Source organism: Ciconia boyciana, chromosome 14, assembly GCF_034638445.1.
Source record: "Ciconia boyciana chromosome 14, ASM3463844v1, whole genome shotgun sequence".
In the NCBI taxonomy this organism is placed as follows: domain Eukaryota; kingdom Metazoa; phylum Chordata; class Aves; order Ciconiiformes; family Ciconiidae; genus Ciconia; species Ciconia boyciana.
The window spans coordinates 17,724,850-17,746,524 of NC_132947.1; the positions used below are offsets into that span (position 1 = coordinate 17,724,850).

General features: G+C 46.6%; 1 protein-coding gene and 1 non-coding gene across 10 annotated transcripts in view; both read left to right on the forward strand.

The window, feature by feature from the left end:
* Window positions 1-8,008: 8,008 nt before the first annotated feature.
* On the forward strand, window positions 8,009-8,080 carry TRNAE-UUC (transfer RNA glutamic acid (anticodon UUC)). Its single transcript has one exon. It is a non-coding gene; the product is annotated as a tRNA-Glu (tRNA).
* A 3,193-nt stretch (window positions 8,081-11,273) lies between these two features.
* Window positions 11,274-21,675, forward strand: part of RBM39 (RNA binding motif protein 39) — a 32,369-nt gene continuing 21,967 nt past the window's right edge. For 5 of the 9 annotated variants that reach the window (XR_012045186.1, XR_012045187.1, XM_072879565.1 and 2 more), the window contains exons 1-4: window positions 11,274-11,596; window positions 15,042-15,104; window positions 16,940-16,989; window positions 20,553-20,747. Coding sequence is in view for 7 of the 9 variants with exons in the window: in XM_072879565.1 (XP_072735666.1) it covers window positions 15,054-15,104; window positions 16,940-16,989; window positions 20,553-20,747 (296 nt within the window). In the remaining 2 variants the exon portion in view is untranslated. Of the gene's footprint in view, window positions 11,597-15,038; window positions 15,105-15,326; window positions 15,400-16,536; window positions 16,680-16,939; window positions 16,994-20,552; window positions 20,748-21,675 lie in introns of those variants that run through there. The other 4 variants (XM_072879569.1, XM_072879570.1, XM_072879572.1 and 1 more) reach the window with 4 other exon arrangements.

Sequence of the window (21,675 nt, forward strand, 5' to 3'; positions counted from 1 at the left end):
TATTTGAGCTACGGGTCAATGGCGACGGTCAGCTGTCGTGACCAGGTTTGTGAGAAAAGTCGTGGTTAGCGGCAGGAGCCGTACCTTCCGCCACGGGTGGTGTGGGGCTCCCGGGAGCGCAGGCGGGTCACACACCTCCCCCCCTGCTTTAGGGGCACAAGGCCACCTGGAGACTGTGGTTGGTGCAGGTCCCAGACGTAGCCTGTGCTTGCTCCTGGGTCAGAGCTGCCCCGGTAAATCGTTTGTCCCCGTGATGGGTGTCCCCGACGCTGCCTCCCGCTGCGCCCGGAGCTGGCAGAGAGTGTCCAAACAGGCAGCCGCCCCCCGCAGCGCCCCGTGCTTTAACGGCTCTGCTCTGCCCTCTCTTATTCCTGACATCCTCCAAGAGCGGGGATGGAAAGCGGGACTTAGGCAAGTGGGACTTGAACCAGCCTGGAGCATCGAGAGAGGAAAATGTCTTCGTCTGTGCTGGATGCTGGGCTGTCCCTGCGAGGTCACACGGTGGGACGACGAGCCTTGGGTCAGCCCCTGCTGTAAGGCTGACACTCATCTGCGTTTGCCCAGACGTGTCCTCTTTTTTTGCCCCGGCAATTTTGTCTGGGCAGATTTTGGGGACTTTCTATGTTCGTCCGTGTCCTGAGCACACAGTAGTCTAGTCAAGGCTGTGCAGGAAGACCAGGGGTGTCCCCCGTGCATACACGGATCAACCATCAGTGTACAAACAGCAACTCGGAGGCCTCGGGAAAAGGTAGAGCCCTGCTCCTCGACCAGCATAAGTAGTCTGAATAAACAAGCGGTGCACTAAAGGTCAACCCTGCTAGATCAGCTTCTGTCAGCCACCAGTTTGGAGTATGTCACTTGGCACGGTGGCACGGCAGAGCCCCTGTTATCTCAGTGACTGCTGCAATGTGGCACTGCTCCCAACGAATTTTGTACGGGGTCATGTTATTCCAGAATAGGAATATGCGGAGGCATATCCTGGGGGTTGAGCTGCCCAGATGCCTCAGACCCCTCTAACTGGAGTGCAAGATTTGGCAGACGCTCAGTGGGTTTTGCCACTAACAGAGTGATTTTTGGCCCCTATCACAACATGCAGCAAATTTCAGCTACAGTCAGAAAGGAGGCTGTTCAGCTTAGTAATCACCCCGGGCGAGCCAGCGGACAGTGTCCCTGCACAGAGCGATACCATGCTCGCGGTGCTCTCTTGCAGACAGCGTTTTGGCACTACCAAAAAACTTCAGTAACTTAATCTGAAGACATTAACGTGAAAGTCCCACTGCACTTTTAAATAACGAATAGAGAGACAGTGAGATCATGGCCGCTCCACTCGCTGGCTGAACGCGCAGCTGCGTTGTACTTACCAGGGGGGTCAATGCAGTGGGGGCTGGCGGAGAGCGGGGCCCCCGTGCGGGCTGCGAAGCTGCCGGAGATGCCTGTGGTGCTGCGGGAGAGCAGGCAGGGGAGGCTGACTTTTGCGGGGCTGCAAAGCTCGGGGACTGAGGCATAGGCTAGCAGGGAAGGAAAGGAAGAGTTAAACCAGGTCTGCATTGGAAACAAAAGTTTGTTGGTGTAGCTCTAACGTGGTTGAATTGGCAGCTTTCCTTGTGGTGATGCAGGTATTATTCGCCTTTGCCAATAAAGGCTATACCTGTCCTCTGAGGGAAACAGTGATACTGGGAAAATGCTTATAGCAGCCTGACAGTCTCTGTTCAAGGGCTCTTGTAGATACAAAGTTGGTGTGTAAAAACTTTAACAGCCTGAGCGACATTGCTATGCTAGCAAGAGCCTTTGGACAGTCTGAAAATAGAAGCTGCGGAGATGGAAGGTTGCAAGAGCCCTGGTTTCAGGGTCACCCCAAAATGAGTGACCTGATGCAGTACATGGGAAGTTGGCTTCCCATGGGATGAGACAAGTATTCTTTTCTTCTGCAATGTTCGCATTTTATTTTGTGTATTTCAGGGCTTGATAATAACATGTAGGCTGTTTTCAACCTACACCTCTGGCAGGCTTGCTGGAGAACCTGTAACTTCGTTGCTTAGCTGCTGTGGCTAAAACTCTTGGGAAGTGATTCTGCACATAGCACGCTAAGAGATCGCCTCTCTCTTGAGGCCAAAGCGGGCGAGTTGGAGGCACTCAAGGACACAGAGGACACACTGAGATGACATCTCAGATCAGTCCTACCCATGGGTTAGTAGCCTTGTGCTGTCTTGCACAAAGTCACGCAGCAGGAGGGCATCAAAATGATGAGCAAGAAAACCACCATGAAGGCAGAACCTCCCCGCCAGAGGATGGTCACATGCCCGCTGGCACCGAGGACACTCTTGGGAGCAGAGATCCTCACTGCTGGAAGAGGAAAGCTGGGTGAGGGAGGGTTCAATTACCAGGCACCATAGATGGTTGTGAGGCTGTGACTTGCACACAGGTGCAAAGCTGCCAGACCAGGGTCCACCTCTTTAGGAGAGCGAGGGCGTACTGGTGGACATGAGCTGTGTTGACACCAGTGACTCAGGGAGGGGGAGAGAAATCCCAGAGGGGAAAAATTAAGCAGCTAGGAGAAAAGCTTCCTTTGTGGGACCTCTGCAGTGACTTTTTCAGAGGCTTTCACAGCTCAGGTAGTCACAGGCTGAGGAAAACTTCTACTAGTGGTACCTGGTACCACACCTGTAATTCTATGTCAAGGGGCTTGAGGTTCGAGCTGGGCAGGCAGATATGGTGAATTCTCCATTATTTCATGGCACAGGCATCTTGTATCAAATGTCTCAAATACCTTATTGAACAGGACTAGGCTGACCTGGATGCAGGAGCTGCTGGCTGAGGTTCTCTGGATTGTGCGCTCTGAGAGTCTTCTCCAGCAAATGGTCTTAGCATGTACGAGGCAAGGAAAAAACATCCCTGTTCTTAATTAACCCTGTCTGTGTTTTGAAGCTGACTGAAGATATCAAATAGCCCAGGACTGTGCTTTGGAAAGAGCTAGTCGGAGATATTTCGCCATTTGTAAAAATACATGGTTTTAAGCAGCAATCAGCAGGTTTTTTTTATAGTGGGCATGATGTAAATTTATATAACAAGCCAGATGTTCTGCAATGGGGCCTTTGTAAAATCATCCCGTCCCAATTTTTTCCATCTTACCATCTTTAGCTCCCTTGCAAAGTAAGCAGCCATGCTATCGCATTACCAATTGGCAATGGCAGCAGCTGGCTGTAACCCAACCTTAGCAGCATGGGACGGGGAAACAGATGGAGCAGCAAATGCTCTTTGTTTCCTCTCCTGCTTTCTGAAACAGATTGTGACTAAAAACATACAGGAAAGGTTTCTGCCATCTTCCCTGCTCCCGTGGCTCCCTGGCTGCTGACAAAGCTACGGGATAAGCTCTAGCAGGGGTTACTGCTCCCCACAGCAAAGGAGAGCTCTGCCTTTTTAGAGAGGAGCTGCAAAGAGGGGAAGGGCATCAGATACAACAATTCCAAGCCCTTAGAGGGGAAAGAAGGGTGCAGTGGGTAAGATGGCTGAACTGAGCTGAGGGCTCCCCATGCATCAAGTCCTGCTCCTCCTGCTGCTCTGAGCCTTGGTTCTGGTGTTCATCTAAGCCTGGGTGAACCACGTCAGCTCATTAAACCAGCACAAAACAGAGGTGAGTGGTGTTTTGCCAGGCTAGTAACCTGAACTGGCCTGATGGATGATCAGGCGAGCATTGGGACGAGGATGAGGAGCAGAGCCACACATCAGAATGGGCTGGGAGGATTGAAGAACAAGGGAGGAAGGTGGAGGTGGGAATGTCCCTTGTGAACCAGGAGATCAACTCTGCTGTCCTGGGTAGTCCTTGTCCCAAAGGTAGGCAGACACAGGAAGGGAAGTCCATGCTCTCAGGTCACTTTCTATAAACTGAACTCTGAGGCTGCTGGCAATGAAGGTCAGGAAAATATTCACAGCAGAGGTTTACCTGCCTTGCTTCAAAATTCCCATGGGATGAAAACTCCCCAAAATAAGGTGTGTATGTCCCTGCCACCACATCAGTTACAGGTTCCCAAGGGACTTCTACTCTATCACAGCCTCTCACACCTCTTTGTGTCTGGTAAGAGCTCTGCTGCTTTCAGTCTACGTCCTCTAAGGATTTACCAATCGGTCCAAACGCATGAGCTGGGCAATGGTGCTCTCTCCCCCACAGGAGACGTTATACACTGGAAAACATGAAACTGTGTGTGGTCGGCTACACAAGTCCCACCGTCAGCTGTCTTGAGCTGGGGGACAGCTGCCCAGAGCAGAGGACACTTGCTGAGAGGCAGGTGGCCAAGGCCAATGACATGAGACTGAGCTGGCACTGCCACGTGCACCCAAACAGCAACGTGAGTGGTGGTGACACAGCTGTCCCATCTCACTGTAACTCCCTGCTCCCTCTCCCACCGGGCTGCACGAGCTGCCTGACCCGTCTGGCTTTGCTGTGGCTGATGTTTGTGCCAGATGATGTAATATTGTTATAGGTACTTGCCAAGAACTGAGTTTATTTTTTAGCCACAGACAGAACCTGTAATTCCTCAAGCTAATCCTGCAGTCTGATGGTTTTTTTCTTACAAGCTTTGACAAATTAATTGAATCCCCATTTCTGTGAGAAACCTGGAAGGAAAGTCCCACAGTCAGGACTCCAGAGTTAAAGACAGACGGGGATTCGCAAGGTCACCTACGCCATTTCTTACCAGTGCAAGAGACCCTTCTGGGGATATTTCTTGCTGGCCTTGTTGTCTCCTGGGGCAATCATTCAGACATCTATCTGAGGTTCCGTCAGAGTGTTTTGCATTATAATCTGCCTACATTTTCTCAGCTTCATCCCATTATTCCTGTTCTTCTTAACTATCACAAAAAATTTGCTCCATTTTGTTGTTTATAGATGTCCCCAGCTGAAATATCCGCAGGTTGTTATTTCTCACCATATCCTTTCAGTGAAATAATACAGATTTGATTTTTTAAAACTTAAACTTGATCCCTTTTGCCCTCAGATAGTGTCTGGAGTTCTGGCTGCATACCGCCTGCTTACTGATACACACTGATAACAAAAAGTCCTATAATGAGTGCAAGAAGTGGTTTATTACTCTTTATCTTTTATCCTTTCTCATACAGTCAGGGTTTGAGGACCAGCCATGCTCCTGCTGAAGTCAGTGGGAATGGCAGCAAGTTCTTTGCTCTACCACATAACCACAGGGAGAAGTTAAGTCTCTGAACCTGTGTTTGCCAGTGTTGCAATGCCAAACATCCCTGTCTGCATTTGCTGCACTGACTTTGTCAGGCAAGCTTGGTTCCTCTCAGCATCCAGGTATTCAGCTTTAGGCAAACCACTTTGAAAGCTGTTCTCTGCTAGTTTTTTAAACATCTTGGATATCTACTAAGCAGACCAACTCAACGAACAGGTTCTTGTATTTTGGGTGCTGTGTACACAGGCTGGGTGCTGATAACCTGAGCGCGTGCATCTCTGTCCAAGTACCTCCATGGCCGCCCTTTGTGAACAGCTGTTGTTAGAGGAGAGAGGAAACACTTGGGCTTACACCTGAGCAGCATCTCAGGGGACCACCCGATGCAAACCCCGGGTAATCCCCCATGACAGCACATCTGTAGGAGGCCACGGTCAGCCCCACCATGCTGGAGCAGTCCTGCGGGGCAGCCCAGAGCCCAGGCTATCAGGCAGCTCGTGGGGATGAGGCAGGTCTGAGGTCAACCTGGGGAGTCAGTCTGCAGGTCAGGATCAGGCCAGTGATGGTGACCAGGGTCAGACACAGCCCAGTGACAGCCGCGCAGGCCCGTAGTGACAAGGCAGAGCCGAGGCCAAGCCAGGCAGTCAGTCTGCAGGTCAGGGTCAGAGAGACCCAGGGCTGGGCACAGCCATGGGCATGGGCACAAGCGTATCGGTGAGAGCACTGGAGACAAGCACACTTCCAACACAGATCAGATAGGGACTGAGGGCCCAGGGCTGATCTGAATTGGGGCTCCTGGGCAGGGCTGGGGTGCAACCCCCAGGTGAGGCTGGTCAGAGCTATAAGGGCTTGTTAGTGCCCTTGGGGCCCTGAGAACAGCTTCACAGGCAGCTACAATAACAGCATGAGTGTGGTCAGTCTAAATGAAGCCAAAGGTCTGCCTTGCCCGGTGTCCTGATCTACAGGAGTGGTCAGTAAAGGGAGACCTTCCCCCTTCCCTCATACACAGTTCCTGGGCAAGCAGAGGTGGAGGTGCTAGCCCTGCTGCTCCTTCTATGGACACCTTCCCAGAGCTTCTGGAAGGAGAAGGAGCATCGTCCAGCACTGAGACTAGAAGAGAAGCTGAGGACAGGCAAGTTGATGCATGGGAGAAGCTCACATCTCGCCACTAGTGGTGCCAAGTCCTTAGGGAGCAAATTGCCCCTCATCTCACAGAGATGGACTATGATCATCTCCTGCCAAAAAAGCAGGGACATCTGACTGGCAGCCAGTCCCTCCCCATGTCCTTAGCATAGACCACAGCAACTTTGTGCAGGCCAATGGGCTGCAGCTGGGATCTACATGAAGAAACGAGATCTGCTCAGATCTACCTTATGCAGTTACCATCAGATCCATTTGACACCTTGGAACCTATTCGGGATCTTCTCTGGCATACGGATGTGGTCTGCACCCGTTTCACATTTTGAAGGCTGTTTTATTTTTAATTTAATATTTCAATAGCTTTCTTTACTGTGCTTTGTAGCCATACCAGCCTATTTTTAGTCTTTTTCTTCCTGGTGATATAAACTGTTCTGAGCCATTTTAGCAATCTCCATGCTTCTTACAAGCATGCTATCCTTTTGGCTTATTCATTTTTTAATAAGCTCTTTTAGGAGGAATTTCTTTGTTGCTGTTGTTCTTTGAATGATACCAGATCGAATACATTATACTTACTCTTATACATAGCTTTTTAAATAGCATGGTTCTGAATGAAGCCCCTCACACATCTCAGCACTAAACCCAGTTGCTTCTTTTATGTTCTCCAACCAGCTGCTCCAGAAATCAAGCCTTTGTGGTATCTAAAATGTAGCAACTACATTGCATGCTGATGTGACATTTACTCGCTCAATGTGGGGGTGATTGGAGACTCTTCATTATGATGATGTTTTCTGCCTCGGCAGCCTCTCTCATCTCCTAAATAGATCACTCTCACCACCACTGTTTTTGAAGAGTGTTCACCACAGTAGTCCTAATACTCCCCTTTGCCTATTTAGGTGTGAATTTTCTAACTATAGGGGTTCAGTGTTACATGTTGGAAGATCAAAATCGTTTAGGCACATTGACTCTGAGGTTTCTTTGGCATCCAGCATCACTCCTCCACAAGCACAAGTTAGTCGGTTCTTCCTGTATAGTCCACAGCCTGCTATTGCGACGTCCCACTGATCGTCTGCCTTGCGCCAATTTCTGATAAGGATGTTCTCGGTCAAAACTGGGTAGTCCAGTTGTTCCACCTTATTTTTTGATTGCTAGAATTTGTACAGAGGCACATTTGTGGCTGTTACCCCGTTTCTGTACCTTTTTAGGCTGGACTTCATTTGTTCATCCTCCCATTTGTCATTTCCTTCTTCTTCAGTTTCATCAACCTCCATCCCGATCTTTTAACTGGGAGAATTTTAATGACTTAGGGAAGGATGACCCTAAATTTTGTGGGGTTTTGCACATCAGTCTTCTTCACTTAGTGCAAAAACTCTCCTGTAACTTGATGAAGCGTCGGCGGCCCGACTCCTTTGCTCACAGCCCCTGCCCGTGTTCCTACGACCCGCTCCCGGCCACCTGCCCTGCTCTTGCCTGGGAGACCCTCCCGGCAGCCCCGCTCCCGAGGGTTGATTACTGCCTCCGGGCACGTCTGCACGGGGAAACGCGTCCAGGCCCCGGGCCCCCGCAGAGGGCAGCGGGCGAGGCCGAGCGGGCGCCCCCGCGCATGCCCCCTCCCGCACCCCTCCGCTCCCCGGCCGGCGGCGCGGGCGGCGCAGGCAGCGGGCGGCGCGGCGCAGAAAGCGGCCGTGCGGTCCCACATGGTCTAGCGGTTAGGATTCCTGGTTTTCACCCAGGCGGCCCGGGTTCGACTCCCGGTGTGGGAAACTGCTAAGCGTTTTTGCTTCTCCTCTATTTTTTTCTCCTTTTTATTTGTTCGTTCTGCGAGATCCTTTCCGCCATCCGCAGCGCGGGGTAACACGACCGATTCCCACCCCAGACCCTCTGCAACTCCCCCGGGACGTCTGCTAAGCAAACCCCCTGGCGCTCATAGCAGAGTCAGGGATGATGAAGAAACACCAGCGATGGCTGGCGTTCCCCTCACAGCACTGCAGCGAGAGCCAGGCTCTCCTATGCCTTGGGATCAAGGCATAGGATGGGTTGTGGGATCAAGCCATCCCACAACCGGGGAAACCTTTGTTCGGAAATGTGTTACTAAGAGCTTCCCCCTGGCCCTCCCGTCAGCTCCAGAGGTGAATCCAGCCAAGCGCGTAGCGGCCTCGCCGACAGCCCCGCAAGAGCTGAACATCCACAGCTGATCGGCCAGGGCAGCACTACCACACACCAGGGCCGGCGCCGGGGCTGGACATGGGGCTTGTGCCAGTCGAGGTCCCTCATTAGCCACCCCCACCTGGTCTGTGAATACCCAGCCCAACGTGTGTCAGGTTCATCCTTCCTCCCACACCGCCCGGGCATCAGCCAAGGGCGAGGGGTGCGTTAGTGCAGTAGACAAAAAAAGACACATCTGTGGCCTCCCTCTGGAGCCTGGCTCCATAGGCAACAATGGGAGAGAAAGCCCTTAGGGAAATCCACCAACATGAGCCTAAGCTCATACTTCAGTCACAATCATATGATGAGGGCACAAGGAACACGGAGCTGGTTACACCTGACCTTTGGGTGGCTGGCTGGGAGCAGCACTAACGAGCAGCGAGCAACGGCAGTGGGGCAAGGGACACGCAGCCAGTGCGGTGCTACGGGAACAACCACAATAAACATCATTTTGTCTGTGAGAAAATAATTAATTTTGTTTACAACCAACCTGTACAAAAATGATTAGGTTGGAATAGACCTGTTATAGTCATGCCTTTTTATTTTAATTTTTAAACAGCTCATTTTTCCTAAATGTCCCAAACTCAATTAAGGTGACCAGTTCAGCTTAGAAAGACTTGGAAACTGTGCAAGAGCTTCAGGATATTTTTTAGGCTATTAACATTTCAGGAACTTTGTTAGAAATCACATTAAATGACACAGTAGCCTGGGAGTTTTGTGAAAACAGGTTTTCATTTGCAAATCTATGGGCCTGAGTTCTTACACCTTAATTGGTTTCAGTACTTCTATAGGCAATAGCAAAATTATCCTTTCAGGAGGCAAAGTTTGTTTAGAACTTCTCTTTACATTGTTTCAGATTTGTAGAACAAAAAATAAATAACCTAAAACCGCCAGCCATTATTGCTTATCTCGTGCTGACTTCAGCAGGAAACCCGCTCAATGTTACCTGCACTATGTTGAACAATTGGCCAAAACTTACTCTGTATTATTAAATTTAAATACAAATGAGCCATTTTGTGGGCTCCCAGGGAAACAAAGCATTGTTAATGAGACGAGCAGGTTTCATTTTCACAAAACACTACTTACTTTCAGAGTTAAACCATTCAGCTTCAAGGCTCCAGCAATCTGCAGAGGCTTGGGCCAAAAGCTGCACCAGAATGCCAGGTCACTCGCAATTTAAGTTATACTTGGGACTATAGTGGCTAAAAAGCTGTCAGACAGTAGTGGCTCATTAAAGGGGGTTTCTAGCAGAAGGGTACAGCTGTAACACCTTCAGATGATCTTACTCTTTAAACTTACTGAATCCTGTCGAGCCCTCAGCCAAAGGGAGGAGGGTCAGACCACAGATGCTGTTAAATCCTCATGTCAGAAGAACCAGTCCTGAAGGAACACAAACAATTTCACCCACCTGCCCAATCTGTGACCTAATCTGCTCTATCCCTCTCTCCTACGATAAATAACAAGCTTGAAACAGCAAATCTTTAATGTTACCCAGACCATCATCCATTTGGCCCAAGACAAGATCAAAGTATTTCAACAAGGTAAGCAGATACAGTACTTCCTCCTGTGCCCTCCGGGTCCAGCATCAGCAGCCTGGGGACTTCCTGACCCAGAGACAACTCACACACCTAGCATGCTTGTCACAACAGTTCAGTTCTTTTCACCTGTTGAAAAGGCAGCGGGCTTTCCTCCTCTGGCATGAGATCCCCAACATGATTCTCGCCTGGCATTGCCACCCAGGATGTCATGCTTATGCTAGAAACGTTAGCATGAGGGTCAACTGGGATCTCAAGAAAGGTTGTTAGTTTTCTTTTACACTAAGCGTAGTTGTTTCATGTAACAGATGTGGGTAGAAATCTGGACACGGATGTTAAATGGCCTGTCTACACAGGATACACTGTTGTTGTTCCAGTAACTGTATAGTGCAACAAGCATTTAAACAGCGAGCACAGGTTTTGGAGTTAAGAGACCGTAAAACCACTTATGGCTACATGGTGCTCAAGAAGGGGAAAAAATAACACTTTCCATAGCAAATACACCTAACCTGGGCAAGACACCAGTGCACGGCCAGGACAGAGGCTAGGGCATATGACAGAACAAAACCTGGGAGAGGAAGAGTTGCAACAAGTTTGCTAGGAGGCGAGAGACCGTGATGGGGCTCCCCTCACGCGGGCCTTGGTGCTAGGGCTCTCGCTCCCAGGAACGCCCCGGAGCACCCAGGACGTGGCTGTTCCCGAGCCGAAACAGGAACGGAGGTGCCGAGCCCACAGGCACGCCCTACGAGGCCCGCTGCTGAACAACCACGCAGGATGGCGGTGGGCTCTCTGACACGAGACGCACCCGCGGCCCGCTCCGGCTGCGGGACGGCGCCCGCGGCTCCGCACAGCTCCGCGGAAGCAGCCGGGGGAGCCGGAGCCGGGCCCGGGCTGGGTGAAGGCCGCGGCACCCCAACGCGGCCAGGGAAGGGGCTCGGCGGCCCCAGCGGAGGAGCGGGCAGCCCTGCCCTCGGCGACGGCGGAGGGGCCGGGGGTTAGCCCCCCACGAGTCACCTTCGACCCTTCCGCCGCGCCCCAGGCGGGCGCGCGCGCTCTCGCGAGAGCGCGGAAGCGCGTGACGGCACCACCCGTCTGCCCACGTCTCGCGAGCGTTTGAGCCGCCGCTTCCGGGCGCGATGTCTCGCGAGAGGCGACGGGCGCGGGCGCGCGGGGCCTTGTCTGGCCCTGCCTCTCGCGAGAGCCCCTGCGCCGGGCGTTGGGCGCCCCCGTGCCGTGCGCGGAGCCTGCCAGCAGCGAGACGCGGCGGGCGCCATTTCGGGGAGCAGCCGCCGGTGCCAGAGCCGGGGCCCAGCCCGGGTCCGGGGACCGCTCGCCACGGTCGCGCTGCCCCTCGCCGCCTGCCGCCTTGGGGCTGGCCGCGCGGCGCCGTCCATCTGAGGTTTAGACGCCTGGAGAGGGCTCCTGAGCCGTCGGGCCCATCCCCCACCGTCAGCGCAGCCAGCGCCGGAACCGGGAGCCGCCGCTGCCGCCGCTGGACCTCGGGCGCCCGAGCGAGGACAGCACCCGCCCGCGGCGCAGGTAACTGCCGGGCGGCGGGCCGGACCCCGCCGCCGCGCGAGCCGCGGCCTGGCCTGCGGGGCGCTGCGGCCCTGGCCTGCGGGCGGCCCGGGAGGCCTGCGCCTCTCCCGCCGCCATGGTCGCCTCTCTCCGGCCGGGCGCCCCCGTCCCTCGCTCTCGGGGGCCGCCGCTGGCCTCCCCGCCGGTGTCCCCCCTGCGCCTTTCTGGGGCTGGGGCGCCCGGCGGGGCTGTCTCCGCCCCGAGGCCGCGGCCTGGCCGCGCGGGGTTTGGTTGTTCCTATGGCCACGTAGCGGGCGGCTCCGGCTGTACCCGCCGCGGCGCTGTCCCTCCCCGACTCCCCCCACGATGGCGCTGTGCCGAGTGACCAGCCCTGGCCGGTGCGGGGCTGTGGCCCTGCTGCCGCCGTCGCGGCCGGAGCTGACAGGGCCCGGCCGGAGCGGCCGGAGCGGCTCCGGGGCTGTTTATGTCGGGAGACGGGGTGGGGAACGGCGGGAGGCGGGGGAGCGCCGGGCCGCCGCGGGCGGGCGGCTCCTGGGGCTCGGCAGCCGGCGGGGCGGGCGGCGCTTCGGCCGGGGCGCGCAGGGACCAGAGGCCTCTGGAGGGTGCGGGTAAGGTGCGGTGCTCAGAGCAGGTCGGGAGCCCTGGCTGAACGGGGCGGGTTGGTTCTAGCGCAGCGGTGCCTTTGAGAACCCGAACTCGTTAAGTTCCGATCGCATAGGGAGTGTGTGTGTTCCCACCCAGGATTGCGGGTAGGAATCTGCGGAGCAGAGGTGCGTGTGCTGCTGGGAGCTGAGCTCCCTCCCGAAGCGTCGACGTTCGCCCTAAACTTTCCTCACGCTTTTCCAGGAGGCTCCTTGCAAAGCAAGAGTGGAATTGTTATTTCTTGGAATTTCCAAAGCAAATAATTTTCAGGAGAGGACCTTTTTAAACTCCTTTTACATAATATAACACAGCAAAAAGGGATGGAACCTGCCTTCAAAATACTGGCTAGATCAGTAGCAGTAAATTTCATGTCCCTTTGGGTTTTCTGTAGACCCACAAAGTTTCAAGTGTAGTTCATTCCTTGTTTGTTTTAATGTTTTGGGCTTTTTGGGTTTTTTTTTGCCTTTTTTTTTTCTCTAAAGAGATGTCAGGCATGTGCAGCTTTTTTTGAGCAAGCTGAAAGGCTTTTATGAAAATTATTTTGAGCTTCTTCAGCGTTTAATGAAAGGTACTTGAAAATTTGTCGTGATTTTCTACTCATTTGAAATTAACTCTTATTTGTGATTTTTTTTTTAAAGGAGAATAACTTGATATGTAGCATCACTATATGCATTACATGAATTACAACGTCAATAGTAGGTCTGTGTTACGTGAACAGAAGGTATTCTGATAAAAATGCGGTATTATACCAATGAAAGTGTTTTGTTTGGAGTACAAAGGGCACAGATTGCACGGGGTGAGACCAAAGGTCTGTGTAACTTGGGATCTTGTCTGTGATGGTGGCCAACCCTAAATGCCTGAGAGAGACTAGAAACACAGGGCAATCGTACAGTGATACTTCTCTCTGTGTGCTCTTAGTCGTCAGCTCGTTGTGGTTCAGGGTCACAAGGCATGTCTTTGTTTTATGAAAAGCTTTTTCTGTAAACTTTTGTGCTTTTTTTGTTTTGGGTTTTTTGAACACTGCATGTGTTTTTTTTTCTTTGTTAGCATGCACAGTGCTCTGTAACAGTGAATGCTATGGCTTAATGCTGTGTGAATAAGGACCTTTGTTTTGAACCCACCGAATGATAGTTCATTCACTCTTATTATTTGGGTGAATGCAGTAATAGTCAATTCCCTATGCGCTTTTCCATGCTGCTCATGATTTGGTGGTCCCTATTACGGCCCCCATCGCCACCTCTCTTCAGGATGAAGAATTCCACCCCAGGTGTAGCTGGATATGTTAGCTAAATTACACATATGAACATGTAATTGTGGGTGGGAGTTGTCACTGGTGGGAATTGTCTTGTAGAATTCTGGGTTTGGCCTGGTGCTTTTTCATAGTCCTTAATCATACTGATGTACTTGTTTATACCAAATACTGGTAGAGCAGCGGTGAATTAAATCATATGCATGTACGTAGATGACTTGAAAAGCTGAATGTAAACACTCTAGTAAAAAGTAAAATTGAGCCGTTGCACATAAACTAAGGATGATCATATGTGTAAGTGATAGCACTACAGCCCAAGAGGTAATAACTTGAAAATGAGGTTAGCGTGCCTTGGTTAAGTAATTGAGTATGAACTTCCAGTGGTCTGATACTGCTAAAGCATTATTCTTTATTCTTGATTGTATTAATGGGTGATGGTCAGATGTGGGTGAGGGAGTGACTTGATTCTTAGATGTGGTGCAGCTCTGGTATAATATCCTGAGTTATGAGGTTATGAGTGAACAGCTTAAAGGATCTTGAAATGTTGGAGTGATTTCATTATGCTGGCCCAGTCTCTGGACAGCACAGTTCCTGCAGCAATGCTTGTAACCAAGGTCCAAGAATTAACCTTTACGATTAAAAATCCATTTTATGGCACACATGCACGAAAATCTTCACTCTTGGGCTGTCTGACTCGGATCCAGAGGTGTGGCCATTTTTCAGTTTAAAAAAGAAAAAGGAGAGAAACTTATTAAGAGATTTGAGGAAGTTGAGTCTGTATACTTTAATGCAGAGAGTCTTGAGAGGTTCTTAATAGCATACCTGTGTAGGAGAAGGAAATTGAGTGTCAAAGGGATTCAGAGTGTAATAAACACAAAATTATGTTAGGGGGCTGAAGTTGAAAAATGAGAGGAACAATTAAAAAATAATTTATGGTGACTACTGTTACATGGCATGGTAGATCTTTTTTGTCTGAAACCTGAAGTTGCAGACTGGATGGATCTTGTGTATGCTTTAGTAGCTCTTAATGCTTGAATCATAACTGTTTCTTCTGTGGCCCCCATTATGCAGGAGGCTGCATTTCTTAAAGGACCGTGGTGTTCACTTTAAGTCTTCAGATCAATAAATGTGGTAGTAGCAAATGCTAGGAAGCTGTGAACAGGTTTGCCTGAATGTTTGTTCTGTGTTCTTTACATCTCTTGGGTTCCTTGGTCAAGCTCTAGGACGTCTCAAGATGGCCACCAGACCTGTGTTTCGGTATCATAAATGGTCTGTGCTCTTTGTTTTGAAAGAAATAGGTGGAACACCTCTGGGGTTTCCAACTGCCTAATTGTGTTCAATAGCATTTTGTTGTTCGCAGCTGTAATTGCTTTGTGTTGCATTCTTTATCATCTCACTGGGCAAAGCTTCATTCCAGTTCTTGTTGAAAATGTCTTCTGAGACACTGCCCTGTGAATTTGAGCCAATGCAGTGATAGCCTCTTAAGCAAAAGCCTTTGGAATATAAAGCACAAGGGTGTTTTCTGTCTCAGGTGGGTTTTGCTTCTTCTTTCAGGTGTCCTGAAAAATGGCTGATGATATTGATATTGAAGCAATGCTTGAAGCTCCTTACAAGAAGGTGAGAAAAATGTGCCAGTGAGGTCCTGTTTACCTTAATTTAGCATTATTCATGAAACTACTGCTGAACTGTAAACTAACATCCCTGGAGCCCTCATGATTTATCTTATTGGAGATGCATTACATGTAACTTACAAGTAAATATATACTGTTAATGTAATTATATTGTGCAGTAGTTTCACTTCAGAGTGATGAATAAATGCCCATCTATCTCTCTTTGTAGACTTGCCTAACGATATCTCACCTCTACTCCCATGAATTCACCTTTGATTCCAGTGTGAACTGTCAATCATAAGGTAGTAATTGAGTGACGTATCGCTGTACCGTGGTCCCCTAGGTTTAAAAAAAAAAACAAAAACAAAAACACCCAAAACCAACCAAAACAAAACAAAAAAAACCCCCAAAACCCCAAGAAACCAAAAATCTCTCCTAAAATTGCCAGGTCCAGTTTGGTATAGCAACAAGGTGAATGCAGTGGTTTGGGAAAACAGCAGGGTTCCAAGAATAACCTTTTCACCAGTCCCGTGGCAAGTAAATATTTGAACAGTCTGTTCAGTGCAAGAAGAGTGAGACTTGCTTTTAATGCAGAAGACTGGTGGTGGTTAATCTTTTAACAGGGCAGATGGAAATCAATTGCTGAGTGAACGAATTTACGGAAATTCTTGGATCCCTGAATAGAATGTTCTTAGCAAGTAAAAGACAGTATCACAGTCTGCGGTGTCATTCTAAAATAAGCTCTTGTATTCTTCTGTCCTAGTTGTTTAATTAGGAAAGGTCAATTTTCATGCAAAATTTTTATCAATTAGTGTAGTGATGTCTTTTACTTAAACCAGCAGCAAATGAATACTGTCTTTTTTTGTTTTTCACCAAATGGTGGTGAAGTGTTAACATTATGCATGCTTTAGCACTGGTTTCACAATAAATGTATATTAAGTTTAAGTTGCTTAGAAATTGTACTTTTGATGTAACTGATGTAATTAAACTGTAAAGCAAGTACATAAATTATATAGCAGCTATTGTTAGTCTATTCTGCAGTGTTTTATTACAACCATGTCATGAATTTTGGATGAGCATTTGTAAGTTTTAAGTGGTATATTTTATTTAGTTTATGTAATATTTAGCAGTTACATTAAAATCTTGAAGAGAAATTTGTAAATTGTTATGTTAAAATTCTTGTGTCCTGGTTTAACATGGATATTTTCCATGTAAACAGGTATGGAAATAGGGAATGTTTAGGCTGGACTGGTGGATTATTGATGACTTTCTTGGGAGTCGACGTTACTAAAGCAGTGTGAATCCCTGTTTGCTTCAGGGCGAGATGTGTGACAGAGGTGACATCAAGCTCTTACAACCCTTCAACGAAAATGAGCGAAGATCTCGGGAATGGCATCGGTCACAGGAAATCCATAGTGGCTGGCTGCTAGCGTAGCCACTGGGGCTTAGGCAGAGATATAGCCTTGGTACTGATCAGAGGGGCACACAAACACAAACCTGAAACTTCCTCTTACATTTTATAGAAATAAAATTTAACCACTTGAGTGCTGAATTCTGCAGGATAACTTGCTCTCTAAACCATGTAAGGAAGTATCTACAATTTAATATACACTTAAATGATGTAAGTCTTGTATTTTGTAATTGTATGACTTAAATTTAAGCAGCAAAGTGGTTAAACATGCCTACCTAAATTTTCTAAAGCTTTCCACATTAAACTGTAAACAAGTAATTTAGTATTAAAATTTTTGTTTTGTATTTTCTTATTCCTATTCCCATTACCCTTTGACCACTTGAAATGTTTCCGCTTCGTCCTCACGATGTTCTTCTATCAACCCTGCTTAGGATGAGAACAAATTGAGCAGTGCCAATGGCCACGAAGAACGCAGCAAGAAGTAAGTATTTTCTCAATTCTCTACATTTTGGGGGGGGGCTGCTGATTTTTGTGAACTTGCGAATGCATGTCAGTAGTGTTTAGGGAAATAGAATGGAAAAGCTTGATATTTGCAATTGCTACAACTGTAGCAATTGTGAAATTTTCTTTTGTTTATAAAGGTAGTTATGCCCTTGTCACTGATGTCATCAAAGTTGTGGAAACATTTAATGTTAGCATCAGATAAAAATACAGACTTGGTAGGTTCAGCATATTTAATTGCTTTTTTGTTGCTTTAGCAATGCAATGGATTTTGCATTTTAGAAATGTACTTAGTGTAGAATTGTAGGTGATTTGGAACAGTTCAAAGCATTTAAAGACACCAGCTCTTTCTTGAAAAGGTTTAGGGTGTTGGATCCCCTCCCTCTATTCCCCCCACCCCCCCCCTTGAAAATGTCTAAATTTTTTGTTTCTAATCTAAAGTTTATAAAATTATACTATAACCTTTTTAAAGAACCAGAGTACAAGCCCACCTTCTTCAGGAAGCATAATTCCAGGGTCTGAACACCTGCTGATGACCCAGTCTGGAATCAAATCAGAAATGTGAAGAAAAATGCCTTGTGTAAAAGAGTCTCTTAAATACCCCAAATAAATGGAAGGTTTTTAAGTCTGTAAAATAAATTCCTTACCTTACAAGCATCATTTGGTGATGAGATAGTTGATGTAGGAAGAACAATGATGAATTTGATAGTTGAGTAAACAGTAACCAGTGTGTTTTTGTAATATACAGCTAACTTAAGAAGTCAGCTTGTATGCTGTTGTCATCTTCTGAAATCATACAGATGAAATGCTGAAGGGATCCAAAGAACATTTATTCCCAGATGTATAAATATTTGGGAAATGAGAAGTCCAATTCCAACATAAGACTTATGTTGGAATCTAATAATCTAAAATTGATTATACCTTATGTCTGTGTTCTAAACAATACTGTGAACATCATTCTCATGCTAAATACTGAGACCCTAAAACCCCATCAAAAGCAGCTGCTCCCAATATTTTTAAGTTCTGAATTTTTATTGCTTTAAAATAGATATACATGGCATGTAAAACCCTGCTTTTGTTTGGATGGCTAGTCTCAAAATATAAACTGGGATCTGAAAGGAAAGCAGTGGTTTTTAAATTTTGGAGTTGGTCCTGACCTTGGTTCATGGTAGAATGATGAGAATACTAGAACATAGTTAATTTCCTTAGTTGCTGTAACATCTCTAAGACTAAAGCAATGGCATTTGTTGTCTTTCTGCCCACGGTCCCATTTTCAGGTTGGACCTGTATGCTCTGAGTTTGTATTTCTAATTCAGAAAAACAGTAAACGAAGTTTAGAAAAAAATTATATTGTTGTAAAATAGAAGAAAGCCAAGGTGTTTGCTACTGTTAAGTTTTGCAATGTTATTTGTTGTGTGGAGTTTCATCTCTTTTTCTGCTTTCCTAATTGTACTCTCGTGTCCATTCAGAAATGTTGCTCCTGTGGTATCTCCCCATTTCAGTTTTCGAGTTAGCAATTGCTAGAAGGTTAGTTATTCTTGTACTGCAGTTCTCATAGTATGAAGCTTTTTGTCCCAGAATTTATGTACTTAGTTGGACAATACTGAAAGAAGATTCAAACTGTCAGGAAAACAATAATCTACAGCAAACATCAACAACTAAAAAAATAACATTAGATTCAGTGTGCAGCTTTCAATAATTGTCAAATCATACTAAATTTCTGTTTTAGAAATTGGAAGGATTAAGAATCTGCAATTTTACTAGATGTCTGTATTATATGTCCAGTTTAATCATGATTGGAAGGCAGAATGTGGATCTTGACTGTTAGGAGTCTTTGCTGCGAAGAGTGTTCGGCTCACAGTTGGATAGTGAATAGTTGCTATCTTTACTGAAGACTAGCTGCAGTTGTTATTACTGGTCAGCATATGACCTTGAGCTACAGGTAGTATTTTTTTGAGCTATAATGATAGTGAGTATTTTCACTTAGGGATATATTGGTGAGTGATGGATCCTAGGAGAGAGACTATGCCTGCCTGTCTGTCACAAACTGCGTTACAGTAGGAAGTGCAGTTAAGTGATGTTGATGCAGATCATTCTGGATTTCTGGGTGGTGTCATCTTATCAGAGATTGTGAAGCTTCTGAATATTGGGTTTTGGTGCAGCAGCTTCTCTGTCCATACAAAAATACTAGAGGAAGTGATGGGATATTGTAGCTAAATAATAAATTAAAAATTAAATATTCCAGTTTTTAAAACCAAATCACAAAATGTTTCTCTTGAGAGATAAATACCAAGATAGTTGTAATGGATCTTCCTAGGTGGAGTTGGAGAGCAAAAGCTGCTAGCGATGATTAGGCTTAGTTACATGTGGTAGCTAAGAGATTTTTACTTTAGTAATTGAAACTAACTAGAAGTCTTAGTTCATATGTGGCCATAGAAAGTCATAGGGATGAACTTTTTTAAAAAGGGGGGGGTGGGTGTGGTGGTGGCATACGAAGTTTTTAAGTGTATGAGTGACCACTTTGAAAAAGAATGGTGTATGTAATGAGAAGGCTCAAAAGGAGGAGAAGAAAAATTCAATAGCAAAGGATGTTTTGAATTTCAGAAGTTTAGCAGCAAAGTTGGTTATTCTTTGTTATATTTAGTCTGAGGTTATATTTAGTTATGTTATAAATATGTTATATTTAGTCTGAGGTAAATTACTGTCTTAAGTAATTGCTTGAGTATGTGTTTAACATGTGTTTTATGTATACATACATATATATTTTAAAAATTAGGAGACTGTAAGTTTTTATGGTCCGAGACTGAGATAGAGGGGGGGAGGAATTGTAAATAACCCAAAAGTAGTCTGCCAAGAACAGAACAGTGGCTCACTGGTTTTCAAATATGAGGTATAATTGACTTGCAGATTTTAGAAGTTTAAATTTTCTAATTAAATGGTTAAAATTATGAAGATCTGCAGTTTGCCCCAAACCTGTAAGAGCTGCAGACTTAGAAAAGCAAGTGGCTTATGACTGGGACTAGCAAGTAGGAAGCAAAAATCTTAGGCAGTGTGTTAAGACTGATGGCAAGGAGTATCAAGAGAAAACAACCTTCCTTTCCCTCAGACTTGCCTCTTCCTTTCTATTTTTGTTGTGTTTTGTTTTACTTTGCTGTGAAAGTATAATTTATTCTTAGCATCTTGATGGTGTATTTAAAGAATGTTTGAAAGACACATGAAGTGCTGCATTTAGTATGTACTAGATCTAATGCAGGAAATATTTTTTCAGTCCTTTTACTCTTCCTGGAAGCATTCTTTAGCAATTACAAAATTTAAAAAAAAAAAATGCTTTGGAGCACTTTATGTTGCTCATGATAAATTTTAAAAGATTGCTGACATGCTTAACCACCCATTTAACAAAAGAAACTTGCATAAATACCAACAGGTAGAAACTGTTTCCTATCAATGTCTGTGACACCAGGTTAGAGGAACTGTGGAATGTGAGGTAAATAATAACACTGAGCTAGCTACATGTGTAACCAAAGTTGTATTTTTCTTTCTCAGGAGAAAAAAGAGCAAGAGCCGAAGTCGAAGCCATGACAGGAAGAGGAGCAGAAGTAAGGAACGCAAACGGAGCCGAGATCGGGAAAGGAAAAAGAGCAGAAGCCGGGAAAGGAAACGGAGCAGAAGCAAAGAACGCAGACGCAGCCGTTCTAGAAGTAGAGATCGCAGATTCAGAGGCCGCTATAGAAGTCCCTAGTAGGTTATTTATGTAGAGTTGCATGTGTGCTGCTTCAGTGTATGATGTGGAAGCTTAAAGTTTCACTCTTTCACTGCTTTCTAAATTGGTCACTAATCATCTCAGAAAAGAAGCTGAGAAGTTAAGGTTGAAGAGTGTCAATAAATACGGAGTGAAAAAGAGGAGGACAGTAACCTATCCAATTCCTCCTGCTAGTTTTCATTCTTACCTGAACGCAGAAAGATGCAAAAGCAAGTGAAAGAATGAGTACAACTGACTGGAAAACAAAGTTTATCACAAAATTAGAATAATGAGCACTTTTCTACACGTCCTAACTATCTTCAGTATATGAACCTGACCGTTTAACTGTCAAAAAATAAATTGTAGTCTATGACTTTGGTTACAGGCTCATAAAACCTTTTGCTTGTATTACTAAAAGTTTTTACTGGGTTGCTGCTCTTAAACACATACTGCGTAAACATTTCCTGTGTTTATGCATCCAAACTGGAAGTGTCGTGTCTTAGTAGTGCCCATGTGTTGCATATTTGCCCTGCTTTTTCTCAAACTTGTTTAGAGGCTGTGGAAGAATTCTTCAGTTCCGCTCAGATCTTTGGCTTGATAGAATTTCTGCTATAGGTAGTTCTTGACAGCTGTAAATAATTTCTCAAAAACCATTTTTTCTTCAGTATTTATTCTGTGTTTCTGCTGTTTTGTATTCCTGCCCTCCCCTTTGCTCCCCATCACCTCTTTTTACCTTCAAAGAAGCAGAAAAACAGTGAGAACTGCACTGTATGTTTGGCTTTCATTGATTACCTGAGGCTGTTGTTTGTGTCTGCTTTTGTCTGGGTCTCATCTCAACTTGTCAGATCTCAGAATACAAGATCATGTGAGAAGCAGGCATTTGAAAAGGATTGTTTTTTTTAATCACGGCATGTAACATCATCCACG